This window comes from Notothenia rossii, assembly GCF_949606895.1.
Source record: "Notothenia rossii genome assembly, chromosome: 4".
Classification (NCBI taxonomy): Eukaryota; Metazoa; Chordata; class Actinopteri; order Perciformes; family Nototheniidae; genus Notothenia; species Notothenia rossii.
The window spans coordinates 67,743,205-67,757,513 of NC_136902.1; the positions used below are offsets into that span (position 1 = coordinate 67,743,205).

A 14,309-nucleotide genomic window follows, 5' to 3' on the forward strand; every position below is an offset into this window, starting at 1 on the left:
GCCTTTGTTACCTTAAACCAGAGTGAGAGTTTAATGAGTAAAAGGCTTTTTTGCAATAATCAGCGTGTTACTGTCAATGGAGTCAGGTGTCTTCTGGAGAGCATATTGAATGTATATTTGGTAGGTTAATAAATCATAATAGTTGTTCAAATCCCAGGAAAGAAATGTGATTATATTCTAAAGACAAAAGACTGATGGTAGCCGGAAAAGGTGTGTTTAGCTAGTAGAGTTTCCAATGTTATCATTACAGTGAAAATGCTTGACATTCATTTGATTTCTCAAATTCTCATTTTGAACTGTGAAGGTCCTCTTGGGATCAAGGAAATTGTAATTGATGTTTTTTCTAACAATTTAGATAATAAACACTCAAGTTATTATTTAACTACTTTGTTTAATTCACAACATTTAGGAGAGTACAGTATTTATTACAATAGCTTCTTTGCAGATTTTGAAATATACTTCAGATGTAACCTGCCTTTAAAATATAAAGCATTGTTATAGCCTGCCTTAAACCCTTAAGACGTTGAAATCACCTCCATCTCGACTAGATGGGACAGAATAATGGAATAAAATAACACTCTTAAAGTGGCTATTCGGCAGGAGTGCTTTCACATTTTATACTTTACTGGATTTTGCTTTTTATATTTCTTTACTTTTACATAAGTGAAATCTTTAATGCACAGCTTACTTTGTAATATATTTATTTTTCATTGGGGTATTGCTACTTCAGTAACACATCTCTCCATCTAAAGTCTTCCTCTCTTCACATCAAGAGAAACTGAGAGACAGACTCTCAGTAATCTTCAGTTCTATAGCCTGCACACACTCCCTCTTCATTTCATCTTTCTCTCTGTCTCGTTCTTTCACACTCACAGGTTGGTTGCGGGGTAGGGTTGGTTTGGAGGGGACGGTGATGGATGGTGGTGTGTGGAGAGCAGCTGCGCCTCGCAACCACTCCTGCTCAGTGTGTTTCTGTGTGTGTGTGTACCTGTATGTGTGTGTGTATGAGAGTATACACTCCTCTTTCTCTGTGACCTCCTCTCACGTACTCTATTCATCTGACTTTTCTTTAACCTCCAGTCTATCAGACACCCTGGCTAACACTCTCCAGTCCCCGGACAGTGTGAAGGTAAAAGTACATCAATGATACTTTCAGCCCTGGGAGGTGGTGAATTAAATTAAGCACAAACCAAGATGTGCTCCTTGAAGGCAAGGCTATTGTGTTTCAAGGACTTTCCAAAGAAAGGCTGCTGTAATGACATTTAGTGTAATCAATGTGAGATCTGAAAATTACATTTTCACAGCGATAAATGATTACATCTTGAATTTATTATATTAAAGGTGCCCTATAATGCTATATTGGGTCTTCCCTTTCCTATAGTGTGTTGCATGGGTGTTGGTGCATGTACATGGTCTTCCGAGGCTTACATCCCTAAGTTCCCTCCAATATAAGTTTCTCCCCCCCCCCCTCCCCCCCCTTGCAATTACGATTTTGGCTTGCAACGATTATGAAAACAACATAATCGAAATAGCACTACTGTACTTCACTACTTCAACTATTTTTCTTCTCTATTTACTTTTTACTATTTACTTGCACTATATTTTTCTGTTTTTCTGTATTATTGTTTTGCTCTGTTGGAGGAGCCTGTGACCTAAGATTTTCATCGACATAACTACTCTGTAGCTATGTTCGTATGATAAATAAAGAACCTTGAACTTTGAAAACGATTATTTATTTTTTATTTATTTCAGTTGAATTATACTTAAAGTTCAGGGTAATCAACTATTAAAAACATACTGTTCAAATTTTTTTCAATAATTTGATGTTTTCAAAGTAAATGGATAATCGTTTTTAATAATCGTGATATCAATTATTGACCCAAATAATCAAGATTATGATTTTTGCCATAATCGAGCAGCCCTACTGTCAGGTACCACTGTTGTGCTTTTATTTTTTGGCAACCCTTTTGTTTACATTTGCATCGTGGATTGTGCCTTTTAAGTGGAAGAAATCTGATCTGCCACCATGAAAGGGTTACATGAGGGAGACATGACTAAAGCCAGGAGGAAGCTGGTGGTTTAACTTACATAATGGAGACAACATTTGCTTGTATCTCATGGTTTTTCGGCAATAGCTTAATATTGCGAAACTTTCGCCTTAACCAATTCTGTATCACTTGACTATAAGTGTTAAGTATAGACTCATGTGTAAAACAATCCCAGAAGCAATAAAGTTCATAGAGACAAGGGAGTGGTGCTCGGAAACAAGCCTGAATTTGTATCTTTTATCAACTTATTGACCACAAGAATGATATCAGGAGTCGTCATGGTGTGCTGTTCCCTTTGTTGAATAAACAGAATTACTCAACAGGAAAGGCAAAGTATGTGTCATGTCTGTAAATGTTACTAATTCAAATCCACTTCTCGTCAAAACACGTCCTTAAAATACTTCCATGCGGTAGAAAGTAGCTCAGAATAAGCCTTAACATGCCTCAAATAAATGTAAAAGCTACCTTGAGCAATAGTCGTTAAAGAAGTGTATATAAAGCGACATAAATTAAATGTGAATATGCCTTTAGAAAGATCTATATCAATCGGTGTTTACACAGAAAAGGCTTTCTTTGGAAACATGTTATGTTTCATCTGGAAGCCTACGTTGTAGCAGCTGAATTCCCTCCCACATTTAGGTCTTGTGTAACAGATACTCTGCCATGCACACTCACCAACACCACAGCCACACATCTGCCACTGACTGTTCTCACCACCCTAGAAATTATAATAAAAAAGTCTCTAAAATAATCCTGTGCTGTTCGACAAAGACATCATGCTGCAGGGATTACAGTGCCATGGTACACACATCACATTCATTTACAGAGCCATTGTTTGGGGACGGGAAACATGGAGGGATTGTGGCTCTGTGGCTGAGCCTTTGCGTGGAGCGATGGGATACAGCATAACCCATCCCTCTCTTTCTACACTGAGCTCCTTCCTTTTGCATTATTCATATCAACCTATTAACTTGACATGGGTTCTGGCCTGGCCCTTTTAATCACATCCTTCCAAGATATAGCCCACCTCCCTTTGGTCTATTTCATTGCTTTTTGCTTGGACCATAATTAATGTACGCTGATGATTATAACGGTAGGTCCACACAGCCGCGGAAAAAAAATCTTGGAGGTGGGCGTATCTGAAGCTTGGGGATTTTTTGTGAGCAACGCGACCAACAACCAATCACATGAATCTCCCGACATACAAAGCAATAGCAATGTTAAAACGAAGTAAACTGGATATAAAATCCCCAAACAGGCGAAAACCTACCAGTTTCACCCATTGTCTCTGCCACCTCCCTCCATGCCTGGTTCCTCCGGTTTGTATCCCGGGTAAGTAAATAGAAACTGGTCATAAAGAACCGGGTGATTTGCTACCGCAATAACTAAATTCTCCTCCATTTTGTTAGGAATATAGAAAATGAAATGCGGTATGTCACTCCCAGCTTGCACGCGGTTTGATTGGCTAGTACTTGTACTGTCAGATTTGCATAAACGGGATTTGATTGGCTGCCGCTTCCACCTCAGCTTCAAAAGTTAAACATTGGAACACTATGTGAACATCACACACAGGTTGTTTCTCAATCTCGAGTACGCTTGCTTGGTAGCACCTGTCTGCCGAGCATCTTGCTTCAGAAGCGAGGCAAGAATACTTGAAGAGTGGAACAGGCTAGCAAGTGTGCAGGTGTGCGTCATATTAGAGGCCCCGCCTTACATTTTCCGCCACAGATTTGGGGAAATTGGTCCGTGCGCAAAGCATTGTGGGGATTTTAAGACCGCGGAGTCTACACAGGTGCAGCCACGGAATTTCTCCAAACGAAGTACGCCGGGCTCGGTAGAATTCCAAGTATACTGGACATTGGAACAGTTCTTCAGCGGCACTCGATGACGTAGTATGCTTGAAATAGTGGTTCTGGAGCAGCTTTACTCGAGATTGAGAAACACCCAGAATGAATCATTCAAAGGCGCTCTTCATTCCACTTAATATGATCGAGAGGCCTGGCAAACAGTGGGCTGGAGAGGCGAGGCGAGGTGCAGGAGGAATGCCGTGGCTCGTAGCATATGATCAGAGTCCTCCAATTAAGGTCTTAACACGCTCCATTACATAATTAAGCAGAAGCCCTCTCAATAGCTTCCTTTCGCCAACACCTTATGTCTATCTCCCCTTCTCCATCTGTCTTCCCCGTTCAGACTCCTCATTTGCAAGCCAGCAGAGCCGGCATTTGTAATTTGATGAGGCATGAGTGCGCAGACCTTTAACTATGATGACAAAAAATGTGCAAGAACAAGCAGTGCAGCTATTTAATTATTCTACAAGAGGTAATGAGATTGTTTTTAATTAAATGGCACTGTTGCTGAATCACAATGAGAGGTTTTGGGATGTAGCTAGATGCAACAGCCCGTGTAGAAAAAGAGGCCATCGAGTGCGGCAGGTAGTCAGAGGGAAACAGCCTCAGGATGAGAGCAGAAACATTTTGGAGATTGATTCTGCATGTGAAGCTCTCTCATCTGTATTCCTGTCTCAGCCACAGGGCAGCCAACTCCGGTTGTGGTGTTTGCTGTCCCGTGAATTTCCCAAAAGCCTCCTCTCTGCATTTGCCAAAAATGCTCTTGAATGGTCGCCCATTTCACAGTCCAGTGCGACTCCTAATGGCTTTTTCATCCCGGGAAAGAGATACAACTCAATCAGCAAAAAGGCTTTCGGACATAGGCATGGTGTCCGGGAAGTGTTTGCGGCATAGAAGAAGGTATTTACTTCCTTCCTGACATATCTGGACAAGCAGAGAGGAGACTTGTTTCAGAACTGTATTTCTCTGTTACTGCAATCCTCAGAGGCAGCAGGAGCATGCTGTGGTTTTGTTGGGGAGCTCAGAGACATGTGGCCTGCTTAGTCTGCGGCTCCATCTGACATTTAATAAACCAGAACACAGCCATGTTGCCTCTGCTGATTACAGTGATGCTGCAGGAGACAAAGGAGCGAGAGAGGTGTGGATGACGGCACAGGCGAATGGAGAAATGGGGAGTAATAAAGCCGGCCTCCCCACAGCCCTCCCTCTCACTGACCCTGTGTGTCTGTGTGAGTTTATGGCCACTGTCTGAGGGGGGAAATAAGATTGTGCTTTATTGCTCAACAAGCCTCCCCAGCAATAATAGCTTCCCCCCTTTAGCCATCCGTTCTGAGAGACATTAGCTCCCATCCAGCCTGGATCTGCTCTATCCGCAGCTCAAGGCCAGGATTAGTCAACTGAATCAGACTCTGATATTGCTCTATGTCACCACTGCCTACAGCCAATATGTATCATAATCTCTCCTTTCTCTACGATAAATGGAGGACCAATTTGGAAGAGGGTAGGGGGTGGGGGCAGTGGAGAGCATCTGATATGGAAGGCCATTTACTGTCCTCTAAGTGATTTCCCCAAGCCCTTCAAGTCGTTATTAGAGCACAAGCTTACCTAAGCATTTGTAAGGCACCACAATGTGGGCGTGTCCTTTGCACACCTTCTTCTCCGTCTTGCACCAGTTCTCGATGCGAATTGGCTGGTTGCCTTCCACCACGTTTGTGATTTGAAGCTCGGGATACATCTGTTGGAAGAAGAAGCAAACAATTAGTATGCTGTGTGTGCAGGAGAGAGAAGGTGGGATAAGTGGAGCTTCAATGGGACCCTTTAATCCACACTGTATGCTCTCTAGATACCATCTGCTCAACCATGAAAGAGCACACAACTTACTTTCCCCAAATGCCATCAAAATGTCATCAATAAATGCAACTGAAGCTTGTGGGGAAGGCTGATCTAGAACGTACAGTCTGCTTTTTCTTGTACAGCCACATAATAAACCATGGCAATATTACCGGCAGCATCTTTGCTTATGAGATATCGTAGTAGGAAGAAGTAAATGAAAGAGAGGATTTCCATGTCTGGAAAAAAACAAGCCCTTATGTAGAGACAGCTAGCAGATAGAGCCTGCTAATTAAAATGCCACCCACTGCACTGTAAGTAATGTCTGTCTCTCAAGAACAGTTCAATAGCCTCTCCAATGATGAATAGGCCTACCGGTGAAATGAAAACTGAATTTTCAAACTTAGTATACAATTAATCTCAATATCATTTTTTTTAAAGTACAAAAGCAGCTAGCCTAGCTTGACTAAATGTAACTAAATGTTCCTGCTAGCACCTCTCAAGTTCACCAATTAACATAATGTCCACTTTATTTAATATAGTAGTTATTTAGCTAGGGGATGTGGCGCTACTTCAGCAAGGGTCTTGAATATAAATATAATTCATGTGTCGTCAGACTCAAGTCCCGTCACCCCTACAACAGGAGAGCACAAGAGATGCTTGGTTCCATCCCTGAGGACCTGTCTACAAGGGCATGGTTAGCAACTTCCTGGAAGCAGGAATGGGAGTCGGCTGAGCTCACACGTCTGCACCATCACATCCAAGACCCGGGAGATGGAGTCGAAGGAGAACATCTACCACGCCGGCACTGGACCCTACTGAACCGCCTCCGTACTAGGGTTGGTCGTTTCAAATCATCAATGAAGGAGTGGGGCCTGGCAGACAGCGCAGTATGCGAGTGTGGCGAGCCTGAGCAGACTGCCGACCACATAATCACCACCTGTCCTCTGTACAGACCTCCTTCAGAGGCTGGCCTCTTCCAAGTGGGACCAGAGACGAGAGCGTGGCTTTGTGACACTGAGCTGGACATATGACGACGATACACGAAAGAAGAAGAAGATGTGTCGTCATAAGCCACCAAAGGTGCCCTGCTGCTAGAAAGGCTATCATGCTATCTCTTTTTCAATTAGTCAGCTTTGTTTAAATAGTAGTTCTAGCATTATAGTTAATAAATAACAATAACAAATATATATTATTTTTGTAGGGAGTGAAATTAATATAATATATAATAAAAAATCTTCAGCTTCTGAAGTAAGGAATTACTAGAATAGTTTGCTTACCAATGTTTTGCTATACAGCTTTTCTTTAGCTTGCAGAAAAAAAGTTACATATATTTTCTTATTCAACTCAGTAAGTGTATCTCCCAACATGTCATTCTAAAGTCAATTGCATGTATAACACTTCCTAGGCGATGGCTCTGGTTTGAAGGGCCTTTGTTAGCATGATTAGCTAGAAAGGTAGCAAGCTACTGAGTGGAGTAATGACTATGAACAGCAGCACATAGCCAGTGCAACCACAGCATATGGGTCTTTGTATTTCAAACTCGACTCGACTAGATTGAAATATATTACATATTTTTCAATGGTTTTGCATTTCAGTTTGTTTATGAATGTATTCTGCTGCCTTCCCGTCTTTGCATTTGCTTCACCTGCTCATTGTGATTGTCTTTATGCCATTCGGTTAGCTTTCCAGCATTGCCCCTTTGTTTCTGATCCAGTTTTTTTAATTTATATTTGACCTTGCCTTTGTATTATGGATTCAGCATCTGCCTAACCCTATGGTACTTTGTTTGTCTTCATAGATTTTTGTATCCTTGAACACTGTTTTTAAACCTGCCTACAGTTCATGCTCTTGGATTCTATTTTTATTTGAACCATGACAAAAACTACTAATCTCATATAATAAAATAAACCAATGATAATGGCACATCTGTATAGGCCTATAGTGAGGACTTCCTGCCTTAGTCCTCCCTAAATTAGTTGTATTGGTTGTATATATGATAACAACCCACTTTCTTCTTCCCTTTCCTGACTGACTTTGGTGTTTGAATCACCATTCCTCCGAAACTGATATGATGGAGATTAGAAATGTTTCACAGTGACTCACCTCCTGGCAGTACTGCAGCACGCCTTCTTTGGTTCCTACGCAGCTCTTGGTTCCGGATGGGTCTGGCTCCCAGCGGCCGGTCTGAATGTTCACATGCATGTTGAGCTTCCCGCAGAACATGGCCACCTGTGGCTCGGCCACTGCAAACCCTGTGCCTGCATTGGCTGCTAGCGCCTGTGGAAAGAGAGAGAGGGAGAGAAATAGGGTTTAATACAGTCAATCATTAAAGAGCCCATAAAGCATTGTGGAGTGTTGTGGCTGACTTGACTTGAGACACTCGCTTTTTTCCCATAAACGTCGGTATAAGGCTGACTCAGTAGTCAGCTCATGTACTGCAATGGATGCTAGGTGTGATGGAGGGAAATCAGAAGCACCTGTCAATGCTTGGCTGCTTTTGTGACTCCACGCTGCAGTGCTGAGAGAGCAGAGGGGCTCAGACAGGAGACAAATTAAATGCACCTCAGGAATGTGGCTTGGTTGATGGTTAAACGAGTAGGGGTTTGATTGGATTTGTGCACAAGTTTATTTTGCTCTGGTGCTCATTGAGTGACTGAGAGGCTGCCCACAGAGAGCAGGAGAGGAGAAACAACCTGAGTCCGTCATGCTTCACAAACCAGGACAAACCAGCTCATCCAGGACTCATGGGACCAAAATCTTTCAACAAAAAACGGATCATTTATTTCTCAAGCACAACATGTGTGCTGTAAAGACGCATTGGTTACATTACATTACATGTTAGACGCTTTTATCCAAAGCAACTTACATACATTCAGTGCTGTGGACAATCCCCACAGGAGCCATTTGGGGTGAAGCGTCTTGTCCAGGGACACAACGACATGCTGACTGCAGTGGGGTTTGAACCTGTGACCCCTGATCCCAACACCAAGGCTCTATCCACTGCGCCACACACCTCCCTAGGCCTAGGTTAGGCAAACAGATTTCCCCCTCTTTGTTTACCTTGCAACCCGACAGGAAATCTGCTATCTGTCCACTGAGTTGTCCTTCCTGCAGTTCCTTTAGAGAGCAGGCACACCCAGTTTGCCTGTCCTTGGCTCGAAAACATACTACCACTCTTCATAGAAAATGGACACCGACTGTCTAAATCTGCTGTGTAATCAGCTCTCACATGATTGCCTTTCAAATGACACGGCGTAGCGATAGCTTCAGTCAACTCATCAGCTCCTCATTGAAACAATAAGTCATGGCCCACTAACACTCGCCTGATGCTAGGGGAGTCACATCACAGGGAGACTCTAATGAATCAGTGAGGCGATGTAGCTGTGCATGCCAAACTATCCAAAAACACACCAGGGAGCCTCCGGACAGGAAGTGGAACGGAACTGATCCCCTCTTGATTGTCATAATGTCATCAGTCTGGGTAAACAGGCTTGAGCCCCAGAGAGAGATCAAGGGAATGAGCAAGCAAGTGTTTGACTCTAATGTCTGACCGTTTCCTCGTTCCTCAGTCCCGGCAGAGGTGTCCTCTGCAGCGGGGAGCCACGGAGAAAACAGCTGAAGAGGGAAACTTGAGTCGCAGTGTGTTAGACAAAGCTCTCTAATTCTGCGCAGCCTCCCGGGCTGATAATGGGTGCAGAACAGAGTAGAGCGAAGACAAAACAAGTGCTGTGTAATCAGCAGTTGGCTGTAGCGTGTGATGAGCCGCAGAGCCAGCCATAGCTGAGTCTGTGTGCATGCGCGCGCGCGCGCACACACACACACACACACACACACACACACACACACACACACACACACACACACACACACACACACACACACACACACACACACACACACACACACACACACACACACACACACACACACACACACACACACACACACACACACACACACACACACACACACACACACACACACACACACACACACACACAATCATAAAACACACCAAAAGATGAAAACAGTCACACAGGCAAGCAAACACACTGGACTGTCATGATTTGGTCCTAGAGGCATAACAGCCTCAGATTGAACCTCATTTCCCCTACTTGCTCCATCTCCATGTCTTTGTGCTTCACTCCTCCCTCTCTGCACCACCACAGGCTTGTTTGCTCTCCTCCCTCTCAGTCCTTTGTGAGATTGGCTCAGGGTGTATGAGTAGCAGGGAGGTGGGGAGGAAATGAGGGACGCAGAGGAGCAGTTAGGGAGGAAGACAAGGGAGCTAGTGACAGCCTGACCACAACTAGACTCTGCGGCTGCAGAAAGACAAGTCATGTGGCCTCCTCTACGCCCCTTTGATTCCACTAAAGGGATAACGCCTGTGTGTCTTTGGTTCTTCAAGTGCAACAATTAAAGTGGACGCAGCAGAGTTTATACCACTGCCTTAAATCTGTTAGAACTAAAGAAAGGAGCTTCTCTGGCACGGACTTTCACAAAAAAGTGCCAAGGGGGGCAGCAGAGAGCACAATAAATGAGACCAAGGGCTAGAGGGGTCAAGCAGTGCAGAGTACATTTGTCCAATCTGTGGTTCCTGTCTTATCCCCAGCTCTACCTTTACCAAAAGAATGACTGGCCTCGGTTAAACAAACTGGACAGTCACTTCTGCTCACTGGGACACCTCTTATACTCTCACCCTACTGGAAGGAGAGTAATCGCCTGTGGTTGTGATGCATGTTAAGAGTTTGTTCCTTGATCATGACTCAGTCGCAGACAGCCCTGATGTAAGTGTATTTCAAGAGCAGTTGAGAATACAACTGAAGTGTCATTGTCAACATTTGTTACATCATCTGAGTCCAATTTATTTCGTTGGCCTAGTCTGTTGATGAAATGAAAAATGAAAGGAAATAGAAGTTACTCTTTTGACACATTTTCACTGCATGGTTCTTCCAAGCTCTGCCCGTTTTGATAGCACCTCGTCTCAAGTATGTCCAGTTTCCCCTTAGCTTATATGAGACGACAGAGTGAAAAGTCTGCAGACCATTGTTTGGTCGGACACAGACAGTTACAAGACTAATCGCTAAGGTTACAGGACTGCACAAACTCGTTTTTTGTGCGCAAACAAGGTATTCTTTCTCTTGACCAACAGATTGTTTTTAAAAGGCAGCATGCCAAACTATGCTGTATATACAATTGATCAAGTGGAGGTTTTTGTTTGTTTGGTTGCAGATTAAAGGATTCTACAAGTGTGACGTTGTTACCGTCGCTAAGGGGATCATCAGATCAACCCGCTTACACTCAAGGGGTAGGCAACTATCCGCCGTGTGAAACAAAATACAGAGTGGCAACTGGGGAAATAAATAGGTGTATCATGTAGTGAAAACACACCAATATATATAAGAATATGGATCTATGCTTAAGATCAGATTTGTTTTGTTAGTTTTTTTTTTACTGTGATTTAATTTAATCTGAACTCTTTCTTAAAGGGCACAAGAGACATGTTTGACAGTCATTTGCAGAAACAGAGGTTAAGGGCCGGACTAGATGCCAAGAGCGACTTTATTTTAAAGTTCAAAAGTGGATAAGCGAAGACTGAAAAACTAAAACTGAGGGTCACTTGTGTTCTCAGACTGCCACAACGCTAAAAGATCCTTCTGTGCAGCTGGTGCCCTTTTCATTTGTGTCACCCCGACCCCTCAAACAGCCTGAGTCCACCACTGCTAATGCAACCCAATGCTAGCCCTTGAGGATAACTTGTCTTATTATTTGTTGTATTAGTTCTAGTACTGAAAGCTGTTGATCACATCTATGATCCTGCGGCAAACCAACGCCCAGATACACACCTTAACTCATGTAACTGCCAGCTTAAAGGTCTTATGTGACGGGAAGGGATGGCTGGATCGCCTTCAAATCTGTTATCACATTTTACTAACTGGGATCAAAAAGTTGAGTCATCAACTAAATGATGAAAGGTTACAGGGAGAGCAGCGGGAGGAAGGGTGGATGTGTCTTTTGAAATGTATTCAACAGATAATTATAGCTCTAAGAGTCATAGCCTAATAACAGGGTCTTTTTTGTCCCCGCATAAGACTCTTCCACCACATGTTGAATTGTATTGTACCAAAATATCCAAGGTTTTCTGTTGATTTACTGACTGGATCAAATCTGGCGCTGCTCTTGAATGCAGCACGGATACACAAAAACACACATTAACTGGAAAAATATGCCGCCACACCTCACAAGCGTACGCATCCATCTCTCATTACTGACTCACCGGGAGCTGCTATATTACGTGGAAGTGTGAACACCTGCCGCTATGTGGAGATTTAGCAAGAGAGAGGGAGTGGAAGTCAGGAAAAGGGAGAGGCGGAGAGACGGAGGAAAAGCACAGACGAATACAGTAAATAGAAAACGGCAGCAGGGGACGTGCGCTGATTGGCTTACGTCCCAGCTTGACATATTATTCTCAAATGAACGCAGACTGTAATGCAATAAAGAACGGGCGAGAGGCAGCGGGAACGCAGGAGAGACAGGCCTGCCACCACCAGAAGCTTGTCAAAAGCAGTGTGGGCTGAGGATCATTTAGCTCGTATTCACCCATTAATGCAAACACACACCAGTCTGCCTCCAGCACACAAACATGTTTTATTAGCCTGCTCTGTGTTGCAAGCCAAGTTTCACATAAAAACAAGCTGAGACGCGATAGTGAAAAAAAAACACATGGAACATCTCATGCACACGCAAACTAACACTCCCTTTTAACTTCGTAACAGATAAATATACCTTATAAGTCTGGATCTCTAATGAGAAACACACACATACACATTAGAGGTAAATCTGTCTTCATTTCCATAGGAAAGCATTACCAAGTGATGTTATTTTGAGTTACAGCTCGGCATCTTGTCTACATTACACCTCCAAGCATATGTGTGACACTTGTCTTTTGTTGTTGCAATCTAAACCTCTACAGTGTCAAACCCAATTAAAAAATAATAATATATAGGCTGCATGTGAGAGGAAGGCTTCATTTTCTGCTGGATTATTTCCCAGTTACTCTCATGTCCTGCTGTGGGTGATTGGCAGTGAGCAGTGCGTAACTGAATGCATTCATATGAGAACGCTGAACGTCTGCAGAGTAGCTTTGACAAAACCAAATTATGGCTTCACATTTATAGTTATAGATTGTTTAGCTCAGGTAATTTCCAAAGCTGTGAAAGCAGTTTTTTCTTTAAGAATAAAAAGCTGAAATTGAGATTGGATAGTGTGCAAAAGAAGCCTGGTGTCTTCAATAATGCTGACTGTTTGCAGACACTGGCAGAAAAGATTGAAAATAACTAAGAGAACTTGCTTAAACTTACAAACATAACACAGATAATGAGTTTTGAGAAAGTTCCCCCTGGACCGGTACGGGTCAGTTATTACATGACCTTACCACACGGCATCTTGGCAAGATCCAAAGAAGCTAATCCAATCTGTGTATTTGTGTGTGTATGAGAATGTAAGTGTGTGTGTGTGGTCTCAGGTCAACCACTCAGGGCAGCATGAGCAGCAGTGTGTGGACACATTACAAGAGGGTAGTGGGGAAAGTAAAACATAGAAAAGGGGACAGAGTCCTCGTGATGATCCTCCAACACAAACACTCAGAAACAGCCAAAACAAACTGTACCCAGAATGCCTCTGCGACAGTCTAATGAACAGGTTAGTTGGATATGCTTGGCTGACATATCTGAAAAACATCATTTCTGGTAACTGGCCCACATTACATGCAACAGCAGCTTGACTGTCTAGAAACAGATCAGGCCTCACTGAGCAATGGCAACTAGTCTAATTTTGGCAGAGGTATGGTGGAGCCATCCTCACAGTCTGGCCTTTATAAAAACAGCTCCAGAATGAGGCTCCGGTCAGGAGGACACGTGGGTTCCCAGCATGCTTAGTGTCCATGTGACTGTGCAGAGAAATGCCTGGCATCGTTAATCCACCTAATCCTTCCCTGTGGTGACTTATATACTTACACAAGACAGGCAGTGGTGAGAAAGCCACATACACAGGCGCTCCTTCGTCTCATTTATAGATACAATATTTAGGGACATAAAATCAACATTGATTTCCTTTTCTTATTGCATGCAGTAAAAAGTATTGTATGAGAGAAGCCGTGGTTATGACAATAACAGTGTTGTGCTAATCTGGAGGGGAGCAATTACAGCATGTCTTTATTAGCTTTTATTATAGTGTATAAGAGTGTGTTCTTGTTTATTTTGTCTTGTGTTTGCTACTGTAACAACTGCATTTCCCAGTAGGATGGTTCAACATGCCCAAAATAGAAAATTGAATGCCTCATATAAAAAAAAAAACTGCAAATGTATGCAGAAGTTAGAGTTATTGATCAATGAATACTCTGCCAGTTGCTAAGATTTCTGGTTGCTTAATAAATAAACTGAATACGTGATGTTTTGAAGTGTTCAAAATAGAAGGTGGTGAAAAGCAGACATTTTATACGCTTTAATAGCATCATTACAGTCAGTGATTCCATTGCAGGAGAATTGGGGCAGCCTTCAGCAAATGTTTCCTATAAAGTAAA

The 14,309-nt window shown here is 43.0% G+C and overlaps 1 protein-coding gene across 1 annotated transcript in view; it reads right to left on the bottom strand.

Annotated features, from left to right (window-relative positions):
- aplp2 (amyloid beta (A4) precursor-like protein 2) overlaps positions 1 to 14,309 on the bottom strand; it is a 60,534-nt gene that overhangs the window by 22,008 nt on the left and 24,217 nt on the right. The window contains exons 2-3 of the mRNA XM_079675575.1: positions 7,832 to 8,005; positions 5,501 to 5,630 (exon numbers count right to left, since the gene is read on the bottom strand). Of these exons, the coding sequence (XP_079531701.1) occupies positions 5,501 to 5,630; positions 7,832 to 8,005 (304 nt within the window). The remainder of the gene's footprint in view (positions 1 to 5,500; positions 5,631 to 7,831; positions 8,006 to 14,309) is intronic.